This window comes from Trematomus bernacchii, unplaced genomic scaffold, assembly GCF_902827165.1.
Source record: "Trematomus bernacchii unplaced genomic scaffold, fTreBer1.1, whole genome shotgun sequence".
Lineage (NCBI taxonomy): Eukaryota > Metazoa > Chordata > Actinopteri > Perciformes > Nototheniidae > Trematomus > Trematomus bernacchii.
In genome coordinates this window covers 263,509-287,493 of record NW_022987973.1, presented here as the reverse complement: position 1 = coordinate 287,493, position 23,985 = coordinate 263,509, and the positions used below count along the sequence as shown (strand labels likewise).

Below are 23,985 nucleotides of genomic sequence, written 5' to 3'. Positions count from 1 at the left end.
ATTTAGTTTTAGTTTTAGTCCTGTGTTAAATTTCCTTTTTAGTTTTAGTCATATTTAGTCACCTTCATCCTGTTTTTATTTAGTCAAGTTTTAGTCGACTAAAAGTCTGAGCATTTTAGTCTTATTTTAGTCAAAGAAAACAAATTATTTTAGTCTACTTGTCAATGAAAACTGTTGAGTCTTTTTTAGTCATCAGATTATATAGAACATTTCAGTCAAACTAGTCTAGCCAAAACCAATAATTTGTCATTTTAGTCAAACTTATTTCACAATAAGATTATATCTTGTCCTTATTTGATGAAAAACACAGGTTGAATGATTAAGAATGCGGCTTTGCAGAGAGTATCTGGTCAGGTTTGTGGTGTTTTTACCAGCTGTGTTATGGCCACATTGCTTCCCTTCTGATAAAACAATGCATTCGCTTTTTTTCTCCGCCTCATTGTAGCGAAAATGGGACCAAATATCACATCGTTTCTTTCTCCCAAGCAGTGGTGGCTTTAGACTTTTTCGTTGTCAGTCATTTTGACGGACAGGATCGTGACATTTCCGTCATAATCCATTATTACCCGTCGAGTGCACAATTTATCACTCACTCGCGCTGACGGGGGGGTATTCGGTTAACGCGAGTGCGACCACTGCTCCCAAGCCCTGTTATTGCCATTTTATTTTCTGTTAAATAAGGTTAGTTAGACCATGAGTTAGACCCGAGTCTTCCTGACAGTTCACAGTGTGCCGCTGGCCCGGTGTAATTCAAATGTGCCGCCGCGCTCAGCAGAGACACACAGCTGCTGCCCAGCCGCAGCACCGGAAATGGAACTGCTGGGAGAAAAACTGACTATCAGAGATGTAACGTTATCTTTGATAATATTTCGTCTCCTCATTTTTCGCCAACGAAAGTAAAGAGAGATTTTGGCATAGTTTTTATTTAGTGAACTACATTTTCGTCTCGTCACTTTTCGTCAACGATATTGCATGATGATTTCGTTACAGTTATTGTTTACTGCCGTCGGTGCCGTCTCGTCATCGTCTCGTTTTCGTCATGGAAAAAAAGGTCGTTGACGAACATATTTCGTCATAGTTTTAGTCAACGAAATTAACACTAGTTTGCACGCACATTGGCCGTTTGCCTTTTATTCATCCCTTCCCCTCAGAACTGCTCACTTCCTGGGTGCACACGTCTGGACTCGCTCAGGTTGGTTCAGTCTGGTGCCAGATTGAGTAGTTCCCAGCCTGGCTTTTTTCCTGTGTAGAATAACATTACAGACAGCGGTAAGAACAAACACTGTGTTCTAAAAATGTTTGAATGTATATTTGCCTTTTTACTGTATTTAAACAATAGCAGAAGCTAAGCAGTCAACGGGAAATTGTGGTGCTCAAATTCCCTCTGAGGATTGTTATCTTGCTTGTGTGTTTTGTGCAGAACGATTTGCTTCATATTATTGTTCACTGTCAGTTTCTCAATGACCCTCTGTTATAGTACTTGCAGATATAAGCTAACCTAAACCGTGTGTGTTTGCTCACGTTTGTTTCTAATGGAATCAAATAAAATGCATTGCTACTTAACTGTACTTCCGGTATATAGGTCATATAATCCATAAAAAGTCAATTTAAAGGTACACTTAAAGGGATTTGTATTTTAACGATCATTTAAAAAACCAAAAAAAACATTGAGGTTCCAGTGTAAAATATTGGAGGTATGTAGAAAATCAGAAACAAGTGTAGGCTATGAAAAAAAAAATGTTTCCTGCAGCATGGACATTTTGTTTAGTTAAAGCTCAGTATTACAGCTCTGCTGTTCTTATCCTTTATTCATTGGTTGTCTATTGTTTTCATTCCAGATGAGGTTGATCCATTTTTGCAGTGCTTTGCTGCTGCTTGTCTTTATTCCAAGAGGCTGTCATGGAGGAAACATCTTGGTCTTACCCGTTGAAGGTAGCCACTGGATCAACATGGATATTCTACTTGAGGCTTTGCACTCCAGAGGACACAATATAACTGTTGTGCGTTCTAGCAAAAGCTGGTACATCAAGGATGAATCCTCTTATTACAATACTTATACAGTTCAAGTGGAGAGGAGTCTTGATCAGGAGTTCATTACAAAAATGATATTTGACTCCATAAAATTTGAAAGGGGGGCTATTCCCTTGACAAGTTTTCTCAACACGGCCGTAGGAATGATAGGCACGTTTGTGGATGCTCATTCCACCGTGGGTGAATTAGTATCAGCAATGCTAGACGACAAAGAGTTAATGAGAATCCTACAGGACAGCAAGTTTGACCTGGTACTCACCGATCCCTGCTGGGGCCATGGGGTCATTTTGGCCAAATATTTAAACCTTCCTTTGGTTTATAATGTTCGTTGGCTAATAGCTGGAGAAGCTCATCTTGCTATTGCTCCTTCACCTTTATCATATGTCCCTATAACAGGATCTGGACACACTGATAAGATGACCTTTCTTCAGAGAGTTACAAATGTTTTATTGCAACTAATCAACCTCATACAAAATCAAGTGGTGGTGAAGCTAGTATACCAGAAACTGTGTGACAAATATTTTGGGTCTGATATTGACTTCAACCAGTTAATGCTTGATGCAGACATTTGGCTGATGAGAGTGGACTTTGTGTTTGAGTTTCCTCGTCCCACCATGCCTAATGTTGTCTATATTGGAGGGTTCCAGTGCAAACCAGCAACACCTCTCCCTGAGCACCTGGAGGAGTTTGTGCAGAGTTCTGGAGAGCATGGGGTCATCATCATGTCTCTGGGGACCTTTGTAAGTGAACTTCCCTCTGATATGGCAAATGAGATTGCTGCAACGTTTGCTAAATTACCCCAGAAAGTCATCTGGAGATATAAAGGTGACAGACCAGCCACTCTGGGCAACAACACTTTAATAGTAGATTGGATGCCTCAGAATGACCTTTTAGGACATCCCAAGATAAAACTGTTTGTGGCTCACGGAGGAACAAATGGTGTTCAAGAGGCTATTTATCACGGAGTACCAGTTGTGGGTCTGCCCCTGTTTTTCGACCAATTTGACAACCTGCTGCGTCTAAAGGAGAGAGGCGCGGCTAAACTTCTTACCATTCAAACAGTGGACAAAGACAACAACTTTCAGGATGCCATCCAGGAAGTCCTGAATGAGCCCTCCTACAGGTTGAACATGCAGAGACTCTCCAGCCTGCACAGAGATCAGCCAATGAAGCCGCTGGACACCGCCCTCTTCTGGATAGAGTTTGTCATGAGACACAAAGGTGCAGCTCACCTGAGAACAGAGTCCTACAGACTGCCCTGGTATTCCTACCACTCTGTAGATGTGATTTTTTTCCTGGCTGGAGCTGTGCTGCTCATACTGTTCACTTTTGTGTTTTTCATCAGGTGTTTGTGCACTAAAATGTGTAAATCTAAAGTGAAACGTGAGTAAACATTCAAGGGATTTGATTCAATTGTGTACATTAAATCAAAGAAATACTTCAATATGCAAAAGGGTTTTGGGATTCATATTATAGACTGATATGAGAGTGTTTGAGTGCACATTCATGGAACATTTGACAGCTGACATGCATTAGCTTTTAGGTATAGGTACATTCATTTAATTAGTTTGTTTATATTCAAGACATGTACTTGCATGAACTTAATGAATGTTTTGACCTTTTTCATATCACTACAAGCATAATACTTGAAATGTACGTAAATATTGTTGTATTATATAAGTCAAAGTATGGAAATATATGGTCTGTATTTGATCTTTGCCCAAGGGCATTTTGAAGGAGTGCTTGTATAGCTACTTAAATTGAAAGATTCACAGGCTTTCAATGTTAAGGTCTGGTCATTCCTAATGCAGCGCTAAAATTGGTTTCTGGCTCATTGATGACATCATCTTTGTACTGTGGCGGTGCATCTGTATTTTCACAGACCTGATGTGGATGAACTTTGTGAGGTCATTGAGATGAGCTTCAGGTGTTTCTGCTTTGTGTTGCTCGACAACAGTTTTCTAATGTGCTCCTTGCAAATATTTGACAATACTGGATCTGAATGGTATGCTGTAACGAACCACACAATAAACATGTTTGTTTACCTTCAAACTGTGTATTTATTGGAGGCACACATCAGCCTCTCAGTGGATTTCAGGGGAGAACATAGTATGCTCTACACCAGGGGTGTCAAACTCAAATACACAGTGGGCCAAAATCAAAAAATCGGTACTAGTCGAGGGCCGGACTGGTTCAATATTTCTTGCAGAACTTATTGAAATGAACTCATTGCACATATTAAACCTGGAACTAACATAGCTTAAATTATTGCCTATAAAAACAACATTAAACATTAAATAATCAGTTGCATTCATTTCTTATGGCTCTATCTGCAGCTTTTCCGGAGTCATTTCTTATGATTACATTTTTCCACAGGCCAACCACAGCTTCAAAAAAACTATTCCCCTCAAAGAAAAAAACAAACATGCCCTGTTGTCTCAAGAAAGAAAGTGCAGAAGGAAACATCCATTAAAACTCAGTGTGCTGCTCTGTGATGCTAGTTCAAGCCAGATACTTGGGTGCAAGTTCATCAATGTTTGGGGTCAGGCTCTGAGCGGAGGAAATCCTCAGGATTGAGTGAAGGTGTGTGTGCAATATACCGGCGGGCCAGATCTAATAGTAATTAGAAATTATTCTGCCGGCTGAAATTAAATCCACCAAGGGCCTGATTTGGCCCCCGGGCCTTGAGTTTGACACATGTGCTCTACACTCTGTTATACCTATTTTTAAGTGTAGTATGTTGGACTTTTCTACTTTTCTTGTTTCCCTAAAAGGTGGAGTCTCTAACTGAAGGATGTGCACAGGTCTATGCAAATGCTATGATTAAAAAGGCGTTATCAGCGCCTGGCTTTTATTATAGATCCAAAGCTCAAGATCATCTAAGGTCAACGTGTTGTCACTGTTTTAAACTTAAAAATACTGAATGAGTTTTATTCATCTATATTAGTTGTACAACTTGTTGATATTGTTTTGTAGTTTTTGTTTATTCTAAGTCTAATATAATGCAGGCAAAATGTATTTTTCCATCCCACCCACATGACCTGCTGAAAGGGTTTTTGATATAAATGTGATAAGGAAATGATCTAAATGCGGATGTGTTGATACCTTTACCAGCCAGCAGGGGGTGAAATTCCACCATTTGCTGCTTTCACAGAGAGATGAGCTATTTTAAAATGTGAGATTTTTCAAAGAACAAGACAAGACTCATCTGAGCATTTTAAGCCACATAACAAATCCATTATTAAAGCATGTGGCTGTAGATTTCTTCTGTTATCCACTTTGTAAGTGAACTTCCCTCTGATATGGCAAATGGGATTGCTGCAACTTTTGCTAAATTACCCCAGAAAGTCATCTGGAGATATAAAGGTGACAGACCAGCCACTCTGGGCAACAACACTTTAATAGTAGACTGGATGCCTCAGAATGACCTTTTAGGACATCCCAAGATAAAACTGTTTGTGGCTCACGGAGGAACAAATGGTGTCCAAGAGGCTATTTATCACGGAGTACCAGTTGTGGGTCTGCCCCTGTTTTTCGACCAATTTGACAACCTGCTGCGTCTAAAGGAGAGAGGCACGGCTAAACTTCTTACCATTCAAACAGTGGACTAAAGACAACAACTTTCAGGATGCCATCCAGGAAGTCCTGAATGAGCCCTCCTACAGGTTGAACATGCAGAGACTCTCCAGGCTGCACAGAGATCAGCCAATGAAGCCGCTGGACACCGCCCTCTTCTGGATAGAGTTTGTCATGAGACACAAAGGTGCAGCTCACCTGAGAACAGAGTCCTACAGACTGCCCTGGTATTCCTACCACTCTGTAGATGTGACTTTGTTCCTGGCTGGAGCTGTGCTGCTTGTGCTGTTCACTTTTGTGTTTTTCATCAGGTGTTTGTGCACTAAAATGTGTAAATCTAAAGTGAAACGTGAGTAAACATTCAAGGGATTTGATTCAATTGTGTACATTAAATCAAAGAAATACTTGAATATGCAAAAGGGTTTTGGGATTCATATTATAGACTGATATGAGATTGTTTGAGTGCACATTCATGGAACATTTGACAGCTGACATGCATTAGCTTTTAGGTATAGGTACATTCATTTAATTAGTTTGTTTATATTCAAGACATGTACTTGCATGAACTTAATGAATGTTTTGACCTTTTTCATATCACTACAAGCATAATACTTGAAATGTACGTAAATATTGTTGTATTATATAAGTCAAAGTATGGAAATATATGGTCTGTATTTGATCTTTGCCCAAGGGCATTTTGAAGGAGTGCTTGTATAGCTACTTAAATTGAAAGATTCACAGGCTTTCAATGTTAAGGTCTGGTCATTCCTAATGCAGCGCTAAAATTGGTTTCTGGCTCATTGATGACATCATCTTTGTACTGTGGCGGTGCATCTGTATTTTCACAGACCTGATGTGGATGAACTTTGTGAGGTCATTGAGATGAGCTTCAGGTGTTTCTGCTTTGTGTTGCTCGACAACAGTTTTCTAATGTGCTCCTTGCAAATATTTGACAATACTGGATCTGAATGGTATGCTGTAACGAACCACACAATAAACATGTTTGTTTACCTTCAAACTGTGTATTTATTGGAGGCACACATCAGCCTCTCAGTGGATTTCAGGGGAGAACATAGTATGCTCTACACCAGGGGTGTCAAACTCAAATACACAGTGGGCCAAAATCAAAAAATCGGTACTAGTCGAGGGCCGGACTGGTTCAATATTTCTTGCAGAACTTATTGAAATGAACTTATTGCACATATTAAACCTGGAACTAACATAGCTTAAATTATTGCCTATAAAAACAACATTAAACATTAAATAATCAGTTGCATTCATTTCTTATGGCTCTATCTGCAGCTTTTCCGGAGTCATTTCTTATGATTACATTTTTCCACAGGCCAACAGCTTCAAAAAAACTATTTCCCTCAAAGAAAAAAACAAACATGCCCTGTTGTCGCAAGAAAAAAAGTGCAGAAGGAAACATCCATTAAACTCAGTGTGCTGCTCTGTGATGCTAGTTCAAGCCAGATACTTGGCATCTCATCTTGGGTGCAAGTTCATCAATGTTTGGGGTCAGACTCTGAGCTGAGAAGATCCTCAGGATTGAGTGAAGGTGTGTGTGCAATATACCGGCGGGCCAGATCTAATAGTAATTAGAAATTATTCTGCCGGCTGAAATTAAATCCACCAAGGGCCTGATTTGGCCCCCGGGCCTTGAGTTTGACACATGTGCTCTACACTCTGTTATACCTATTTTTAAGTGTAGTATGTTGGACTTTTCTACTTTTCTTGTTTCCCTAAAAGGTGGAGTCTCTAACTGAAGGATGTGCACAGGTCTATGCAAATGCTATGATTAAAAAGGCGTTATCAGCGCCTGGCTTTTATTATAGATCCAAAGCTCAAGATCATCTAAGGTCAACGTGTTGTCACTGTTTTAAACTTAAAAATACTGAATGAGTTTTATTCATCTATATTAGTTGTACAACTTGTTGATATTGTTTTGTAGTTTTTGTTTATTCTAAGTCTAATATAATGCAGGCAAAATGTATTTTTCCATCCCACCCACATGACCTGCTGAAAGGGTTTTTGATATAAATGTGATAAGGAAATGATCTAAATGCGGATGTGTTGATACCTTTACCAGCCAGCAGGGGGTGAAATTCCACCATTTGCTGCTTTCACAGAGAGATGAGCTATTTTAAAATGTGAGATTTTTCAAAGAACAAGACAAGACTCATCTGAGCATTTTAAGCCACATAACAAATCCATTATTAAAGCATGTGGCTGTAGATTTCTTCTGTTATCCACTTTGTAAGTGAACTTCCCTCTGATATGGCAAATGGGATTGCTGCAACTTTTGCTAAATTACCCCAGAAAGTCATCTGGAGATATAAAGGTGACAGACCAGCCACTCTGGGCAACAACACTTTAATAGTAGACTGGATGCCTCAGAATGATCTTTTAGGACATCCCAAGATAAAACTGTTTGTGGCTCACGGAGGAACAAATGGTGTTCAAGAGGCTATTTATCACGGAGTACCAGTTGTGGGTCTGCCCCTGTTTTTCGACCAATTTGACAACCTGCTGCGTCTAAAGGAGAGAGGCACGGCTAAACTTCTTACCATTCAAACAGTGGACAAAGACAACAACTTGCAGGATGCCATCCAGGAAGTCCTGAATGAGCCCTCCTACAGGTTGAACATGCAGAGACTCTCCAGGCTGCACAGAGATCAGCCAATGAAGCCGCTGGACACCGCCCTCTTCTGGATAGAGTTTGTCATGAGACACAAAGGTGCAGCTCACCTGAGAACAGAGTCCTACAGACTGCCCTGGTATTCCTATCACTCTGTAGATGTGATTTTGTTCCTGGCTGGAGCTGTGCTGCTCGTACTGTTCACTTTTGTGTTTTTCATCAGGTGTTTGTGCACTAAAATGTGTAGATCCAAAATTAAACGTGATTAAGCATTCAATGGATATACATTGTGCACACTGAATACAAAAATGGTATCAACTTGAAGAGTAGACTGAAGAAAATAATGATTAACACTCAGTACAGTAAGTGTAATAACTCAGGTACATTTAGGTTGTCCTTTCAAAGTATAGCAATCAAATAAAAGACTGAATTGGATCAAAGCATAAGCATATCAATATTGACACTTTATAAATTATATTTAATTGAATTTATATTTTGTAAATGTCCCCTCTGTGTGCGAATAAAGGCATTCTGATTCTGATGTGGGGCCTGTTGTCTTTATTCATCACCAAGTAACAGAATTATAATGACCATACTTCTTCTTATTCTGTGTTTGGCTGGTCTAAGAGGTCAGGAGTTGGGTAAGATAAATCTATAAAATCCTTAAGGATGATGAATGGCACTTATTAAATCACAGACTTTGGATTTGTTTAGCCTTATAAACTGATATGCCATCTGAAAGATAAGGTCCTGGATATGTGTCTATAGACACGATTTAATCAATCATTAACTTCCTTATCATGGTGTTTGCACTAGTGTTAATTTCGTCAGCTATTTTTTAATTTAGTTTTAGTTTTAGTCCTGTGTTAAATTTCCTTTTTAGTTTTAGTCATATTTAGTCACCTTCATCCTGTTTTTATTTAGTCAAGTTTTAGTCGACTAAAAGTCTGAGCATTTTAGTCTTATTTTAGTCAAAGAAAACAAATTATTTTAGTCTACTTGTCAATGAAAACTGTTGAGTCTTTTTTAGTCATCAGATTATATAGAACATTTCAGTCAAACTAGTCTAGCCAAAACCAATAATTTGTCATTTTAGTCAAATTTATTTCACAATAAGATTATATCTTGTCCTTATTTGATGAAAAACACAGGTTGAATGATTAAGAATGCGGCTTTGCAGAGAGTATCTGGTCAGGTTTGTGGTGTTTTTACCAGCTGTGTTATGGCCACATTGCTTCCCTTCTGATAAAACAATGCATTCGCTTTTTTTCTCCGCCTCATTGTAGCGAAAATGGGACCAAATATCACATCGTTTCTTTCTCCCAAGCAGTGGTGGCTTTAGACTTTTTCGTTGTCAGTCATTTTGACGGACAGGATCGTGACATTTCCGTCATAATCCATTATTACCCGTCGAGTGCACAATTTATCACTCACTCGCGCTGACGGGGGGGTATTCGGTTAACGCGAGTGCGACCACTGCTCCCAAGCCCTGTTATTGCCATTTTATTTTCTGTTAAATAAGGTTAGTTAGACCATGAGTTAGACCCGAGTCTTCCTGACAGTTCACAGTGTGCCGCTGGCCCGGTGTAATTCAAATGTGCCGCCGCGCTCAGCAGAGACACACAGCTGCTGCCCAGCCGCAGCACCGGAAATGGAACTGCTGGGAGAAAAACTGACTATCAGAGATGTAACGTTATCTTTGATAATATTTCGTCTCCTCATTTTTCGCCAACGAAAGTAAAGAGAGATTTTGGCATAGTTTTTATTTAGTGAACTACATTTTCGTCTCGTCACTTTTCGTCAACGATATTGCATGATGATTTCGTTACAGTTATTGTTTACTGCCGTCGGTGCCGTCTCGTCATCGTCTCGTTTTCGTCATGGAAAAAAAGGTCGTTGACGAACATATTTCGTCATAGTTTTAGTCAACGAAATTAACACTAGTTTGCACGCACATTGGCCGTTTGCCTTTTATTCATCCCTTCCCCTCAGAACTGCTCACTTCCTGGGTGCACACGTCTGGACTCGCTCAGGTTGGTTCAGTCTGGTGCCAGATTGAGTAGTTCCCAGCCTGGCTTTTTTCCTGTGTAGAATAACATTACAGACAGCGGTAAGAACAAACACTGTGTTCTAAAAATGTTTGAATGTATATTTGCCTTTTTACTGTATTTAAACAATAGCAGAAGCTAAGCAGTCAACGGGAAATTGTGGTGCTCAAATTCCCTCTGAGGATTGTTATCTTGCTTGTGTGTTTTGTGCAGAACGATTTGCTTCATATTATTGTTCACTGTCAGTTTCTCAATGACCCTCTGTTATAGTACTTGCAGATATAAGCTAACCTAAACCGTGTGTGTTTGCTCACGTTTGTTTCTAATGGAATCAAATAAAATGCATTGCTACTTAACTGTACTTCCGGTATATAGGTCATATAATCCATAAAAAGTCAATTTAAAGGTACACTTAAAGGGATTTGTATTTTAACGATCATTTAAAAAACCAAAAAAAACATTGAGGTTCCAGTGTAAAATATTGGAGGTATGTAGAAAATCAGAAACAAGTGTAGGCTATGAAAAAAAAATGTTTCCTGCAGCATGGACATTTTGTTTAGTTAAAGCTCAGTATTACAGCTCTGCTGTTCTTATCCTTTATTCATTGGTTGTCTATTGTTTTCATTCCAGATGAGGTTGATCCATTTTTGCAGTGCTTTGCTGCTGCTTGTCTTTATTCCAAGAGGCTGTCATGGAGGAAACATCTTGGTCTTACCCGTTGAAGGTAGCCACTGGATCAACATGGATATTCTACTTGAGGCTTTGCACTCCAGAGGACACAATATAACTGTTGTGCGTTCTAGCAAAAGCTGGTACATCAAGGATGAATCCTCTTATTACAATACTTATACAGTTCAAGTGGAGAGGAGTCTTGATCAGGAGTTCATTACAAAAATGATATTTGACTCCATGAAATTTGAAAGGGGGGCTATTCCCTTGACAAGTTTTCTCAACACGGCCGTAGGAATGATAGGCACGTTTGTGGATGCTCATTCCACCGTGGGTGAATTAGTATCAGCAATGCTAGACGACAAAGAGTTAATGAGAATCCTACAGGACAGCAAGTTTGACCTGGTACTCACCGATCCCTGCTGGGGCCATGGGGTCATTTTGGCCAAATATTTAAACCTTCCTTTGGTTTATAATGTTCGTTGGCTAATAACTGGAGAAGCTCATCTTGCTATTGCTCCTTCACCTTTATCATATGTCCCTATAACAGGATCTGGACACACTGATAAGATGACCTTTCTTCAGAGAGTTACAAATGTTTTATTGCAACTAATCAACCTCATACAAAATCAAGTGGTGGTGAAGCTAGTATACCAGAAACTGTGTGACAAATATTTTGGGTCTGATATTGACTTCAACCAGTTAATGCTTGATGCAGACATTTGGCTGATGAGAGTGGACTTTGTGTTTGAGTTTCCTCGTCCCACCATGCCTAATGTTGTCTATATTGGAGGGTTCCAGTGCAAACCAGCAACACCTCTCCCTGAGCACCTGGAGGAGTTTGTGCAGAGTTCTGGAGAGCATGGGGTCATCATCATGTCTCTGGGGACCTTTGTAAGTGAACTTCCCTCTGATATGGCAATAGGGATTGCTGCAACGTTTGCTAAATTACCCCAGAAAGTCATCTGGAGATATAAAGGTGACAGACCAGCCACTCTGGGCAACAACACTTTAATAGTAGATTGGATGCCTCAGAATGACCTTTTAGGACATCCCAAGATAAAACTGTTTGTGGCTCACGGAGGAACAAATGGTGTTCAAGAGGCTATTTATCACGGAGTACCAGTTGTGGGTCTGCCCCTGTTTTTCGACCAATTTGACAACCTGCTGCGTCTAAAGGAGAGAGGCGCGGCTAAACTTCTTACCATTCAAACAGTGGACAAAGACAACAACTTGCAGGATGCCATCCAGGAAGTCCTGAATGAGCCCTCCTACAGGTTGAACATGCAGAGACTCTCCAGCCTGCACAGAGATCAGCCAATGAAGCCGCTGGACACCGCCCTCTTCTGGATAGAGTTTGTCATGAGACACAAAGGTGCAGCTCACCTGAGAACAGAGTCCTACAGACTGCCCTGGTATTCCTACCACTCTGTAGATGTGACTTTGTTCCTGGCTGGAGCTGTGCTGCTCATACTGTTCACTTTTGTGTTTTTCATCAGGTGTTTGTGCACTAAAATGTGTAAATCTAAAGTGAAACGTGAGTAAACATTCAAGGGATTTGATTCAATTGTGTACATTAAATCAAAGAAATACTTCAATATGCAAAAGGGTTTTGGGATTCATATTATAGACTGATATGCGATTGTTTGAGTGCACATTCATGGAACATTTGACAGCTGACATGCATTAGCTTTTAGGTAGGTACATTCATTTAATTAGTTTGTTTATATTCAAGACATGTACTTGCATGAACTTAATGAATGTTTTGACCTTTTTCATATCACTACAAGCATAATACTTGAAATGTACGTAAATATTGTTGTATTATATAAGTCAAAGTATGGAAATATATGGTCTGTATTTGATCTTTGCCCAAGGGCATTTTGAAGGAGTGCTTGTATAGCTACTTAAATTGAAAGATTCACAGGCTTTCAATGTTAAGGTCTGGTCATTCCTAATGCAGCGCTAAAATTGGTTTCTGGCTCATTGATGACATCATCTTTGTACTGTGGCGGTGCATCTGTATTTTCACAGACCTGATGTGGATGAATTTTGTGAGGTCATTGAGATGAGCTTCAGGTGTTTCTGCTTTGTGTTGCTCGACAACAGTTTTCTAATGTGCTCCTTGCAAATATTTGACAATACTGGATCTGAATGGTATGCTGTAACGAACCACACAATAAACATGTTTGTTTACCTTCAAACTGTGTATTTATTGGAGGCACACATCAGCCTCTCAGTGGATTTCAGGGGAGAACATAGTATGCTCTACACCAGGGGTGTCAAACTCAAATACACAGTGGGCCAAAATCAAAAAATCGGTACTAGTCGAGGGCCGGACTGGTTCAATATTTCTTGCAGAACTTATTGAAATGAACTTATTGCACATATTAAACCTGGAACTAACATAGCTTAAATTATTGCCTATAAAAACAACATTAAACATTAAATAATCAGTTGCATTCATTTCTTATCGTTCTATCTGCAGCTTTTCCGGAGTCATTTCTTATGATTACATTTTTCCACAGGCCAACCACAGCTTCAAAAAGCTATTCCCTTGGATTTTTCTACTTTTCTTGTTTCCCTAAAAGGTGGAGTCTCTAACTGAAGGATGTGCACAGGTCTATGCAAATGCTATGATTAAAAAGGCGTTATCAGCGCCTGGCTTTTATTATAGATCCAAAGCTCAAGATCATCTAAGGTCAACGTGTTGTCACTGTTTTAAACTTAAAAATACTGAATGAGTTTTATTCATCTATATTAGTTGTACAACTTGTTGATATTGTTTTGCAGTTTTTGTTTATTCTAAGTCTAATATAATGCAGGAAAAATGTATTTTTCCATCCCACCCACATGACCTGCTGAAAGGGTTTTTGATATACATGTGATAAGGAAATGATCTAAATGCGGATGTGTTGATACCTTTACCAGCCAGCAGGGGGTGAAATTCCACCATTTGCTGCTTTCACAGAGAGATGAGCTATTTTAAAATGTGAGATTTTTCAAAGAACAAGACAAGACTCATCTGAGCATTTTAAGCCACATAACAAATCCATTATTAAAGCATGTGGCTGTAGATTTCTTCTGTTATCCACTGTAATAAGACAAACCATTTTAATGTTTTTACAATCTCAACCTTTTATTTAACTAAACATTGGAAACACAGGATTATAATGATCCTGTTTTAATGTTATTTTGTCTTCCAGTCATGTAGTTGTGTAACTGCTATTTCATTCAGCTAAACACCATGAGGAACCTTTACTACACTTTCTTATCACCTGTGTGGCTTACGACATGATATTGCAGTACCAAAGTCCTACTTTGCTTGGAACCTGGAAGAAGAAGCACATAGCCTACTCTTCTCTCCGGCAAGGGATAATATTGCAAAGCATTGGACACAAAAAAGGTAACACTTCCATGTGTTTAGCATTGTATTTTATAATAAATGACTGATAGCTTCCCATTTTAACTACAGGGATTTTACAAAAGTCATATATTATCTGGCATGCAATGTACATGTTCTGGTTGTCTGTAGTTTAGTTTCTCTTAGTTGTACAGGATTCACTATTTAGATCGTAATGTATATAAATGTGAAAACGGACATAATGCATATTACATCACGCATCAATTAGATTGAAATTAAAATGTAAACACCGTTCTATTTATTTTTGTTCTTAATCCTGCATTTGATTTTCTATCATCAAAGTATCTGCAGCAGGTGAAATAGAGTATACTACTGTAGAAAGCTTTAATGTAATATAATGTGAGCACTTACAACTTTTAAAGGTAGAAGGTAGATACAAGGTTAATAAAAACACTATGAAATGATGCATATATATATATATAATTATATTATGTTTCCTCCCAACTTTAGACCAAAAATGAACCAGCTCTGGATCACTCTCTTTTTGCTCTGCCCAGCTGTGATTTACGGAGGTAAAGTTCTTGTCTTCCCATTGGACGGGAGCCACTGGGTGAACATGAAAGTCATCATTGAGGAACTCCATGCAAGGGGCCACCAAGTAACGGTTGTGAGATCAAGAGACAGCTGGTACATCAAGGAAACCTCCCCATTGTATACTTCAATTACACTCGAATCAGATTCTGGATTTGGTGAAAGCTTTGCAAAAACGTTCGTGGTCCAATTGATGGAAATCCAGAGAGCAGGGAAGTCTGCCTGGACACGTTTCAAACTGGAAATGGAACAAGCACAAATGGCCTCAGCGCTGCATGTGAACACGGCCACAATGCTTGAGCAGCTTTTTGAAAACAAAGGTCTGATACAGTCGCTGAAGGATGCCAAATATGACCTTGTCCTTGCTGACCCTGCTATACCAGGGGGGGTCCTGCTGGCCCACTACCTTAAGCTGCCTCTCGTTTTCAATGTCAGATGGACAAGTCAAGGTGAAGGCCACTTTTCAATCGCACCCACTCCTCTCTCTTATGTTCCATTGACAGGGACTGTGCTTTCAGATAAAATGAACTTTCTTGAAAGGGTTCTTAACGTAATCGTTTTTGGTTTCACAGAATATCAAATTGCATACTATGTTGTACCATATTATGTTGACCTGATTGATAAATATTTAGGTCCAGACGCAGACTTTTTCTCTCTATTTCAAGCTGCAGACATTTGGCTGATGAGAGTGGACTTTGTGTTTGAGTTCCCTCGTCCCACCATGCCTAATGTTGTCTACATGGGAGGGTTCCAGTGCAAACCAGCAAAACCTCTCCCTGAGCACCTGGAGGATTTTGTGCAGAGTTCTGGAGAGCATGGGGTCATCATCATGTCTCTGGGGACTTTGATTGGAGAGCTTCCCCACGACCTCGCTGATGAGATCGCTGCAGCGTTTGCTAAATTACCCCAGAAAGTCATCTGGAGATATATAGGAGACAGACCAGCCACTCTGGGCAACAACACTCTGCTAGTAGACTGGATGCCTCAGAATGACCTTTTAGGACATCCCAAGACAAAACTATTCGTGGCTCACGGAGGAACAAATGGAGTCCAAGAGGCTTTGTATCACGGAGTTCCTATCGTAGGACTTCCATTGATTTTTGATCAGCCTGATAATCTACATAGAATAGAAGTAAGAGGAGCCGGGAAGATTGTTGATATTTTTAGCATGACTGGAGACATCTTCTATCAAGGCATCCAGGAAGTCCTGAATGAGCCCTCCTACAGGTTGAACATGCAGAGACTCTCCAGGCTGCACAGAGATCAGCCAATGAAGCCGCTGGACACCGCCCTCTTCTGGATAGAGTTTGTCATGAGACACAAAGGTGCAGCTCACCTGAGAACAGAGTCCTACAGACTGCCCTGGTATTCCTATCACTCTGTAGATGTGATTTTGTTCCTGGCTGGAGCTGTGCTGCTCGTACTGTTCACTTTTGTGTTTTTCATCAGGTGTTTGTGCACTAAAATGTGTAAATCTAAAGTGAAACGTGAGTAAGCATTCAAGGGATACACACTGACCACATTGATTAAGAATAATGTATCGTAAATTGATTTTGGGATTAGTATTATAGACTAATATAAGATGTGTTTGTCAACCCATTTGTGGAACCTTTGACAATATGTTGTGTTATTTTAATTAGTTTGATCATATTTCATGAAGTCATTGCATAACTTATTAGAAGTTGAGAACTTTGTCAGAACTAACATTATGAATAAAATACTTGAAATGAATGTCAAATGAGATACATTTCACTGATCAAAGTCAGGATATTTATGATCTAACCTTTGTCAAAGGGCATTTTGCAGGAGTAACTATATGTAGCTCTATAAACATTAACATGTCATTAAAAGAGATTCACAGGATTTGATTGTTCAGGTCTGATTTATCCTGGAGAAAATAACATATGTATTTAGACTCATTTATTTCCTCGTGTTGGCTCTGTGTTGTGGGACCTTATTAAACCTCCAACCACCAGGTGGAGCATCTGTATTTTGACACTACTGATGTAGATGCACATGAGAAGGACATTTCAATCAGCTTCAGGTGTTTCTGCTTTGTATCATGGGACAACAGTTTTTCTAATGTGCTCCTGCCATGCTGAGCCATTGCCTTTGTTTCGGGGTAAGTACCTTTTGTGTAACATTAGAATAGCAATGATGTGACTGTGAAGAACCTGACAATGTGTTTGTTTATCTTCAAACTGGTTATTTATTGGAAGCACAAATCCCTCTCACAGTAATGGCCTCTCTGTGCCTTTTTGAAGGGCAAGTACTACACTTTGTCCTACCTGTTTTTCATTATACTATGTTTAACTTCCTGGAGTTGTCATGTTTCCCAAGAGGTGGAGTCTCTACCCGAAGGCTGTGCACAGATCTATGTGGATACTATGGCTTTTATTACTCAAGATGAAGTCATGTTAGGTCAAAGTGTTTTGTGTTATCCTTTGAACCTAAACTGAGTATTCAGCGTGAGCTCTATTCATGTTCATTAATTTAACAGCTTGGTAACAATATCTTGTAGTTTGAGTGAATATCCCTTTAAGAGACGATCACTTAATGTTGTTTGGTTTAACAGAACTGTTGTTATGGGTGAGGCAAAGAAAATCAGGAAGTGTTTCTCAGTCTGACAAGTTTGAATACAGGCATGCACAGTCCTGCCTCAACAATATGAAGCAGCAGTTGAGCAAAGCCCGAAAGGTTTAATTGTAAGTTTGCTTTTTATACATTTGTCTTTCGCTTCTTGCTCCAAACAAATGAAAGGTAAACACGTTAAGTTTTTTGCATGGCTTTTGAGAGATAAACTTCAAAATGATTACTCTTTCATGTCCTTACATTTGAGGATTATACAAATCAGATGATGTATATAATAATGAAATGTGCCAAAGTAGTTTGATATACTGTATAATGCATTCAGTATGTTTATGATGATACAATTCCTCATTTTACATCTAATTATTAGCATTCAACAGCACTCACTGCATAGTGAGGTGTCTGTATACATGTTTTTGCACAACATTTAAATTATACTGTATGTGCTGCCAATATAAAATCAAAGGTAATTTAGGTGCACACATATTTTTCAGCATAAATAAACAGAAAAATGTTTGCTTTTTTTGTATCTTATTGATACCCTGAGTTGTTACATTTAAGATCCCACTGCATCTTAAACGAATATGGGGCACTGCCTGTGTTAAAGGTACATGTATGAAGTAGACAACATATGTATTAGACTATATGAATAACACGGTAAAATGTTCCTGTTGACTGCACCACAGCTCTGGATTATTGCACCATGATGACTAAGTTCCCCGGTAAGGGACAAGAGTCTGTGCAGCAACTATCATGTGGGCGGGACACAATGAAGCAGGAAGTGTTTTATAGCCACACTGGTTTGTCCTCAAACTATGTGTTTGGATCTTATCTGTCAGGAGACTTTGTTTACATGAGTGCCTGAAAGGTTTTAATCTTCACATTTTAAAGATTGTTAGCGGTTTATGCGAGCAGAGTAAGTGACCTTTGTACATAGAGGGTTGTAGCAGTTGTTCCGTACTGAAGGGGAAATATTGTTTTTCTAGCTAATGTTATTGAATCAAGTCTATTGTTAAAAGAATAGACATTTGATCATAAGGAAAACAGGTGCATGAGATGTGTTGCACAGAGATGATATGGTGTATTAGATAGACGCCGATTCATATCCATTCCTTTATGCAGACTGTTCACAGTTCTGCTCAGGGAGATGGGGGTTAAACACAAAATGCACGTGAGGCTCTTGGCAGCGGACAGCACTCTAATTTCCTGAGAGAGGCTCCATGTGCCACATCCACGTGAGGGCTGTCATAAGGAATTTTTCCCACACAAAAGAAAGACCATTGAAAGGAACCTCATTGTAGCTCTCTATTGTGAGCATCCTTGTATATCATCTGTCTTTGTGCACACATTTCCTGGACAACTTGAGTAACCACTTCTGCTTTTCTTTCTGTACTACTTTCAGAGTGCACTGTTGGAGAAGATTTGAAGATGTTTTTGTCATTGGCTTCCGTCATCTCTCTTTTGGCTGTCATCTTTCCTGCTGCCCATTGTGGGAAAGTCTTGGTGTTTCCGCATGACGGCAGCCACTGGGTGAACATGAGGGTCCTTGTTGAGGAGCTGCACTCAAGAGGACACACTGTGACTGTCATCCGGCCTGCAGACAGCTGGTACATCAGTGATACGTCTCCACATTACAAAACTGTCACAGTGGATATGGACGGTGGTGCGAATGAAGATTTTTTTCGCCTATTTGTCTCTGAAGTTATTAGAATTAAACGAAGCAAGGAATCTGCATGGACACGTTTTGCCTTAGACATGGAGTTAAAAGACAAGTTCTTTGAACTACACAAGAAAATCTGTGAAATGGTCATTCACCTATTTGAAAATAAAGACTTAATGAAGTCCATTCAAGACACCAAGTACGATGTGGTTTTGACTGACCCTGCAAACGGAGGAGGAGTAATGCTGGCTCACTATCTCAGATTACCGCTAGTCTTTAATGCTCGATGGACTGTTCATGGTGAAGCCCATTTTGCAATCGCACCCTCCCCGCTATCATACGTTCCCCTTCCACCGTCAGAATTATCAGATAAAATGACTTTCTTTGAGAGGGTCAAAAACATTGTATTTTACACCATGAGGATGCATTTGTACAAACAGGTAGTTGGGCCGCATTATTCTGCATTGGCAAGCCGCTACTTTGGCCCTGATGTGGATTACTTCTCTCTATTTCAAGCTGCAGACCTGTGGCTGATGAGAGTGGACTTTGTGTTTGAGTTTCCTCGTCCCACCATGCCTAATGTTGTCTACATGGGAGGGTTCCAGTGCAAACCAGCAAAACCTCTCCCTGAACACCTGGAGGAGTTTGTGCAGAGTTCTGGAGAGCATGGGGTCATCATCATGTCTCTGGGGACTTTGATTGGAGAGCTTCCCCATGACCTCGCTGATGAGATCGCTGCAACGTTTGCTAAATTACCCCAGAAAGTCATCTGGAGATATAAAGGTGACAGACCAGCCACTCTGGGCAACAACACTCTGCTAGTAGACTGGATGCCTCAGAATGACCTTTTAGGACATCCAAATATGAAACTATTTGTCAGTCATGGAGGAACCAATGGCATATATGAGGCCATATATCATGGCATTCCTATTGTAGGCATTCCAATTGTGTTTGATCAAGCCGACAACCTCTCCAGACTGAGAGCGAAAGGCGTTGCAAAGGTTATGGACGTTTCCGAATTGGACAGCAAAACATTTCAGGATGCCATCCAGGACGTCCTGAATGAGCCCTCCTACAGGTTGAACATGCAGAGACTCTCCAGGCTGCACAGAGATCAGCCAATGAAGCCGCTGGACACCGCCCTCTTCTGGATAGAGTTTGTCATGAGACACAAAGGTGCAGCTCACCTGAGAACAGAGTCCTACAGACTGCCCTGGTATTCCTACCACTCTGTAGATGTGATTTTGTTCCTGACTGGAGCTGTGCTGCTCGTACTGTTCACTTTTTTCTTTGTCATCAGGTTTTTGTGCACTAAAATGTGTAAATCTAAAGTGAAACGGGACTGAACATTCACAGGAAAGACATTGTGCGCATTTTACGGAGAACACATACATATGAAAATAGAGACTGCCCTTGTTTTTTTACCACTCTGTAAATGTGATGCTCTTTTTGAAAAAAGATTAAGGTAGCAAACATAATGACATCTGAACAAATCAAATAATGTTTTCCTAGCCATTTTTACAAAAGAATAACATTTCCAATTTGTTAAAAAGATTGTTCTAATTCAAGAAAAGAAAAGCCAACAAACATTTATAAACCAGTGCTTTATACAACTTTATTTTATCAGCAAAGAAGAACCCGTGCTGAATGTTGAGGGCTGTTTATTTTTAGGTTTCACCAGAAATGCTCCCGTTATTGTTTAGAAACTCTGTGCTTTTGAAAAAACAAACATGTCATAACATTAAGCATTTCATTATTTTGAAAAAAAACTTTAACCTTTTAGGAGAAATGTTTTCAAACTATGTGGATACTGTTCATGAGTTTATCTTTTTTAATTAACTCACAATGCTCTGGCTTGCTGTCTCTAAGCACCACCAGGCTTTTCGCATTAAATCATTACACTATTCTGCCACATTGAACTTAAGATTTTCCTTATGCTTAAATCCTTTAAATGTTGTTACCTGCACGATATTTGTTTTGATAGCTAAATCTTGCTTCATACCACATTGGGTTACATTCATTCCAGTGTTGATGAGGAACCTCTTTCATTTTAGTCGGATTTTCTGTGTTAAGAATGATTTTTTTTATTTCAAATGGATGTAAACATTTTGAAAACAAGTTATTTTGAATGGCTATTTTCTACTACAGGATTTCTCCTAACTTTTGGCTGGGGTGACATGTACACTATTAAAGACCCTACATTTGACTTTTGATATTGCTAAAACCATAATTGTGATGAATAAACGAATCAGTCCAATTCCTAATGTACCCTTCATTCCAATATCATTATCATTGCCATTACCGAAAGCTTTATCTTAACTTGATGTAAGAGAAACACTTGATACTTGGTAATGATTTGAATGAAGAGGAGATGTTTACTATAGCATTACACAAAGCATTCAGATGGGTTACAACATGTTTAAAGTCAATGTCATTATCAGTGTAAAGGACAGTAAGCTAGCTAATCTTTACATAACCATTACAGGGTGTAGATGTGGAGATGTCCTTGCCTTGATGTAACAAAGGAACAACTTGTTTTATGAGAAAGCTGATTGTGATTTGTGTATTTTGGACCTGGAACCACTTTAGTAGATTTTCAATTGTGTTTAAATCTCAATGTCCTATTCTCGCTAAAGCTGTCCCTTAATAATTTAATGTTGAACTGCCTCTGGAGACTTTTGAAAGTGAAATCTACGTTACAAAAAAGAAAACTGCATATTTGCCAAATGACCTCTGAAAGTCACACGGGTAATAGGTCTCTCGACAAGAACATGAACCATCATCTAAGCAGTTTTATTGCTCATGTAAGAAAGTAGTTTAGGAAAATACTTAAAGAATCCCAGCCTTGATTTGTTGGTGATGAATATGATGCCCTGCTGTGTGGGGAGGGGAGCGGATAAATACAACAACTTCCTCAAGGCCAAACAGGAAGTCGTGAATAAGCCCCTTCCACAGGATGAACATGCAGGGTCTCTGCCGATTTCCACGCTTAATTGGCTTAACTTGCACTTGGGCAATAACAAAAATACAAGTCAGAGCTACAGTACTGCTGTATGTGTCGGTTAAGGCAGACATACACATCTCTAGGCGGTTGAGATCTGCCAATAACTCCATCAAACCGCAGTCTCGTCTAGAGAAAGGCTTTCATAAGGCGCACCTGCCAAACTAGATCTGTCGATGTATTTCTCTGTACATTTCATGCTGTTTCTAGCACGTGTCTGGATATTTTTGCTCTTTTTTGTATACGGCGCTTGTTTAATTTGTGTAAGGCATCGAGTGTCTGGCAAGCATTATAAGCCTCAAGTTAAAAGGATACTCTAAATGTTACCATGCATTGCTTTAAATAAATACAAAATTCTGTTCTGTTCCACCGTGTAGTAGTATTTGTGAAATGCACTTGTATTGTGGAAACTGACTGATATTATGACACCACTGTTCAAATCCCTGAGGGTTTTTTCTTAAATAAATAAATTCTTTTATTACAAAACAATAAAAAAACATACTGCAAATAGTGGTACACAATTTGGTTCTACATGCATACATTGGCTGGTTGCAGCTATGATACAGATCATCATGTACAGGAAGATCAGTTTCATCTGACTGATCTGTTTGGTAGGATATCACATGACGGGGTCTGACCACATAGTGAAGTGAAATGTCACCTTGAATTAACATTTTAATCTTTGGCCAACACATATACAACTAATCCATATTAAATGCCTTGTGGGTTCCATTTGGGTCAATTTAGATAATTTAAAAGGCACAAGAAACGTAAAATAAAAAAGAGAGGCTTTTGTCAATGTATAAAGTGATACGTAAGAGAGAAGCATTTCTCTTATCTGCTGGCTGTGAATTCAAGTCCAGTAACCACACAAAATGCACCAAAGTGAAATACCACTTTAAAGGAATAGTTTGACATTTTGTGAAACATGCTTATTTACTTTTTGCTGAGAGTTAGATAAGAAGATCGATACTTCTCTGTTTGTCCGGTAAATACAAGGCTGGAGTCAGCAGCCAGCAGAAAGACAGTAAAATTATGAAAGACATAATTCACAATTTTATGGGAGGCTATGTCCTCGACTATGTCTTACAGTTATTTCCCGGATTCTCCACTGTTTGGCTTTCAACTCCTCCAACACAAGTAATGGTCCGTAACATGAGTAACATAACCCCCCGATAACACAGTACATTGTTGTTTTGTCTGGCAAGCAATGTGTTACCTTAGGGCTGTGTAGGCCCCCCCCTAGAAGTTACTAAACTACCTGCCTAAAGACTGTAGATGTATTATAAATGGACAAACATCTGTCGTCTCATCTAACTCAAAAAGAAAATAAGCACATTTCCCACGATATCAAAATATGCGTTTACATATAGATTAAAACTAATACTGCAGTATGAGAGGAACAGTAGTAATATGTCCGTTGATAACACATTTGTCCAGGTTGTATAGAGGGAAAATACTTTCAAACATCACTTATTGACAACAGTTGTGAAAAGTAAAGTCTGTTCAGGGTATTTACAAAGTGTCCATGCCAGCAGGGTGGGTATGTTGGGCGGTGTCAGTCCTCTCAGGATGTCCTGGTCCGTAGAGAGCTCATCCTGAGCACCGTGAGCTCGGCTACATCTGCATCCTGCATCTCCTCCTCCTGGTGGCAGCTTTCTCTGACAACATACACTACGAGACCCGCGCAGATGAAAATGAGGAGGATTATGCCTATAACCTGGGGTACAAAAGAGTTTGTTTAGTTAACATCCACAGCAAATGCATTCTTTTGATTAACAAAGTGTATACTATTATTAGTTTCAAAGGCTAATGGCA

At 39.4% G+C, this 23,985-nt stretch overlaps 5 protein-coding genes and 1 pseudogene across 10 annotated transcripts; all 6 read left to right on the top strand.

The window, feature by feature from the left end:
* Positions 1 to 1,027: 1,027 nt before the first annotated feature.
* Positions 1,028 to 4,083, top strand: LOC117471475 (UDP-glucuronosyltransferase 2C1-like). 2 transcript variants are annotated; one of them, XM_034116530.1, is made up of 2 exons: positions 1,028 to 1,192; positions 1,839 to 4,083. In XM_034116530.1, the coding sequence occupies exon 2, from the start codon at positions 1,839 to 1,841 to the stop codon at positions 3,420 to 3,422; it is 1,584 nt and encodes a 527-aa protein (XP_033972421.1). In that variant the 5' UTR covers positions 1,028 to 1,192; the 3' UTR covers positions 3,423 to 4,083. The 2 variants fall into 2 exon arrangements, with proteins under 2 accessions (XP_033972421.1, XP_033972420.1); XM_034116529.1 differs by having other exon boundaries at positions 1,028 to 1,269.
* A 950-nt stretch (positions 4,084 to 5,033) lies between these two features.
* Positions 5,034 to 6,625, top strand: LOC117471373 (annotated as a pseudogene).
* A 490-nt stretch (positions 6,626 to 7,115) lies between these two features.
* On the top strand, positions 7,116 to 8,529 carry LOC117471372 (UDP-glucuronosyltransferase 2A1-like). Its single transcript, XM_034116335.1, has 2 exons — positions 7,116 to 7,124; positions 7,843 to 8,529. Exons 1-2 carry the CDS (start codon positions 7,116 to 7,118, stop codon positions 8,512 to 8,514), a joined length of 681 nt encoding a protein of 226 aa, XP_033972226.1. The 3' UTR covers positions 8,515 to 8,529.
* Positions 8,530 to 10,113: 1,584 nt separating this feature from the next.
* Positions 10,114 to 13,166, top strand: LOC117471476 (UDP-glucuronosyltransferase 2C1-like). Its single transcript, XM_034116531.1, has 2 exons — positions 10,114 to 10,355; positions 10,924 to 13,166. Exon 2 carries the CDS (start codon positions 10,924 to 10,926, stop codon positions 12,505 to 12,507), a length of 1,584 nt encoding a protein of 527 aa, XP_033972422.1. The 5' UTR covers positions 10,114 to 10,355; the 3' UTR covers positions 12,508 to 13,166.
* A 1,141-nt stretch (positions 13,167 to 14,307) lies between these two features.
* LOC117471477 (UDP-glucuronosyltransferase 2C1-like) lies at positions 14,308 to 16,780 on the top strand. Its single transcript, XM_034116533.1, has 2 exons — positions 14,308 to 14,368; positions 14,837 to 16,780. Exon 2 carries the CDS (start codon positions 14,844 to 14,846, stop codon positions 16,410 to 16,412), a length of 1,569 nt encoding a protein of 522 aa, XP_033972424.1. The 5' UTR covers positions 14,308 to 14,368; positions 14,837 to 14,843; the 3' UTR covers positions 16,413 to 16,780.
* A 154-nt stretch (positions 16,781 to 16,934) lies between these two features.
* LOC117471473 (UDP-glucuronosyltransferase 2B31-like) lies at positions 16,935 to 22,534 on the top strand. 5 transcript variants are annotated; one of them, XM_034116522.1, is made up of 2 exons: positions 16,935 to 17,039; positions 18,909 to 22,534. In XM_034116522.1, the coding sequence occupies exons 1-2, from the start codon at positions 17,000 to 17,002 to the stop codon at positions 20,510 to 20,512; spliced, it is 1,644 nt and encodes a 547-aa protein (XP_033972413.1). In that variant the 5' UTR covers positions 16,935 to 16,999; the 3' UTR covers positions 20,513 to 22,534. The 5 variants fall into 5 exon arrangements, with proteins under 5 accessions (XP_033972413.1, XP_033972414.1, XP_033972415.1 ...); XM_034116523.1 differs by lacking the exon at positions 16,935 to 17,039 and adding an exon at positions 17,292 to 17,677; XM_034116524.1 differs by lacking the exon at positions 16,935 to 17,039 and adding an exon at positions 17,294 to 17,622.
* The last annotated feature ends 1,451 nt before the right edge of the window (positions 22,535 to 23,985 follow it).

Excerpts from the sequence above, each read along its gene's own strand:
- LOC117471476 (XM_034116531.1), top strand. The coding sequence starts at position 10,924 with ATGAGGTTGATCCATTTTTGCAGTGCTTTGCTGCTGCTTGTCTTTATT.
- LOC117471473 (XM_034116522.1), top strand. The coding sequence starts at position 17,000 with ATGTGCTCCTGCCATGCTGAGCCATTGCCTTTGTTTCGGG. Across the intron at positions 17,040-18,908 it reads GCCATTGCCTTTGTTTCGGG|AGTGCACTGTTGGAGAAGAT; the intron begins GTAAGTACCTTT and ends TACTACTTTCAG.
- LOC117471475 (XM_034116530.1), top strand. The coding sequence starts at position 1,839 with ATGAGGTTGATCCATTTTTGCAGTGCTTTGCTGCTGCTTGTCTTTATT.
- LOC117471477 (XM_034116533.1), top strand. The coding sequence starts at position 14,844 with ATGAACCAGCTCTGGATCACTCTCTTTTTGCTCTGCCCAGCTGTGATT.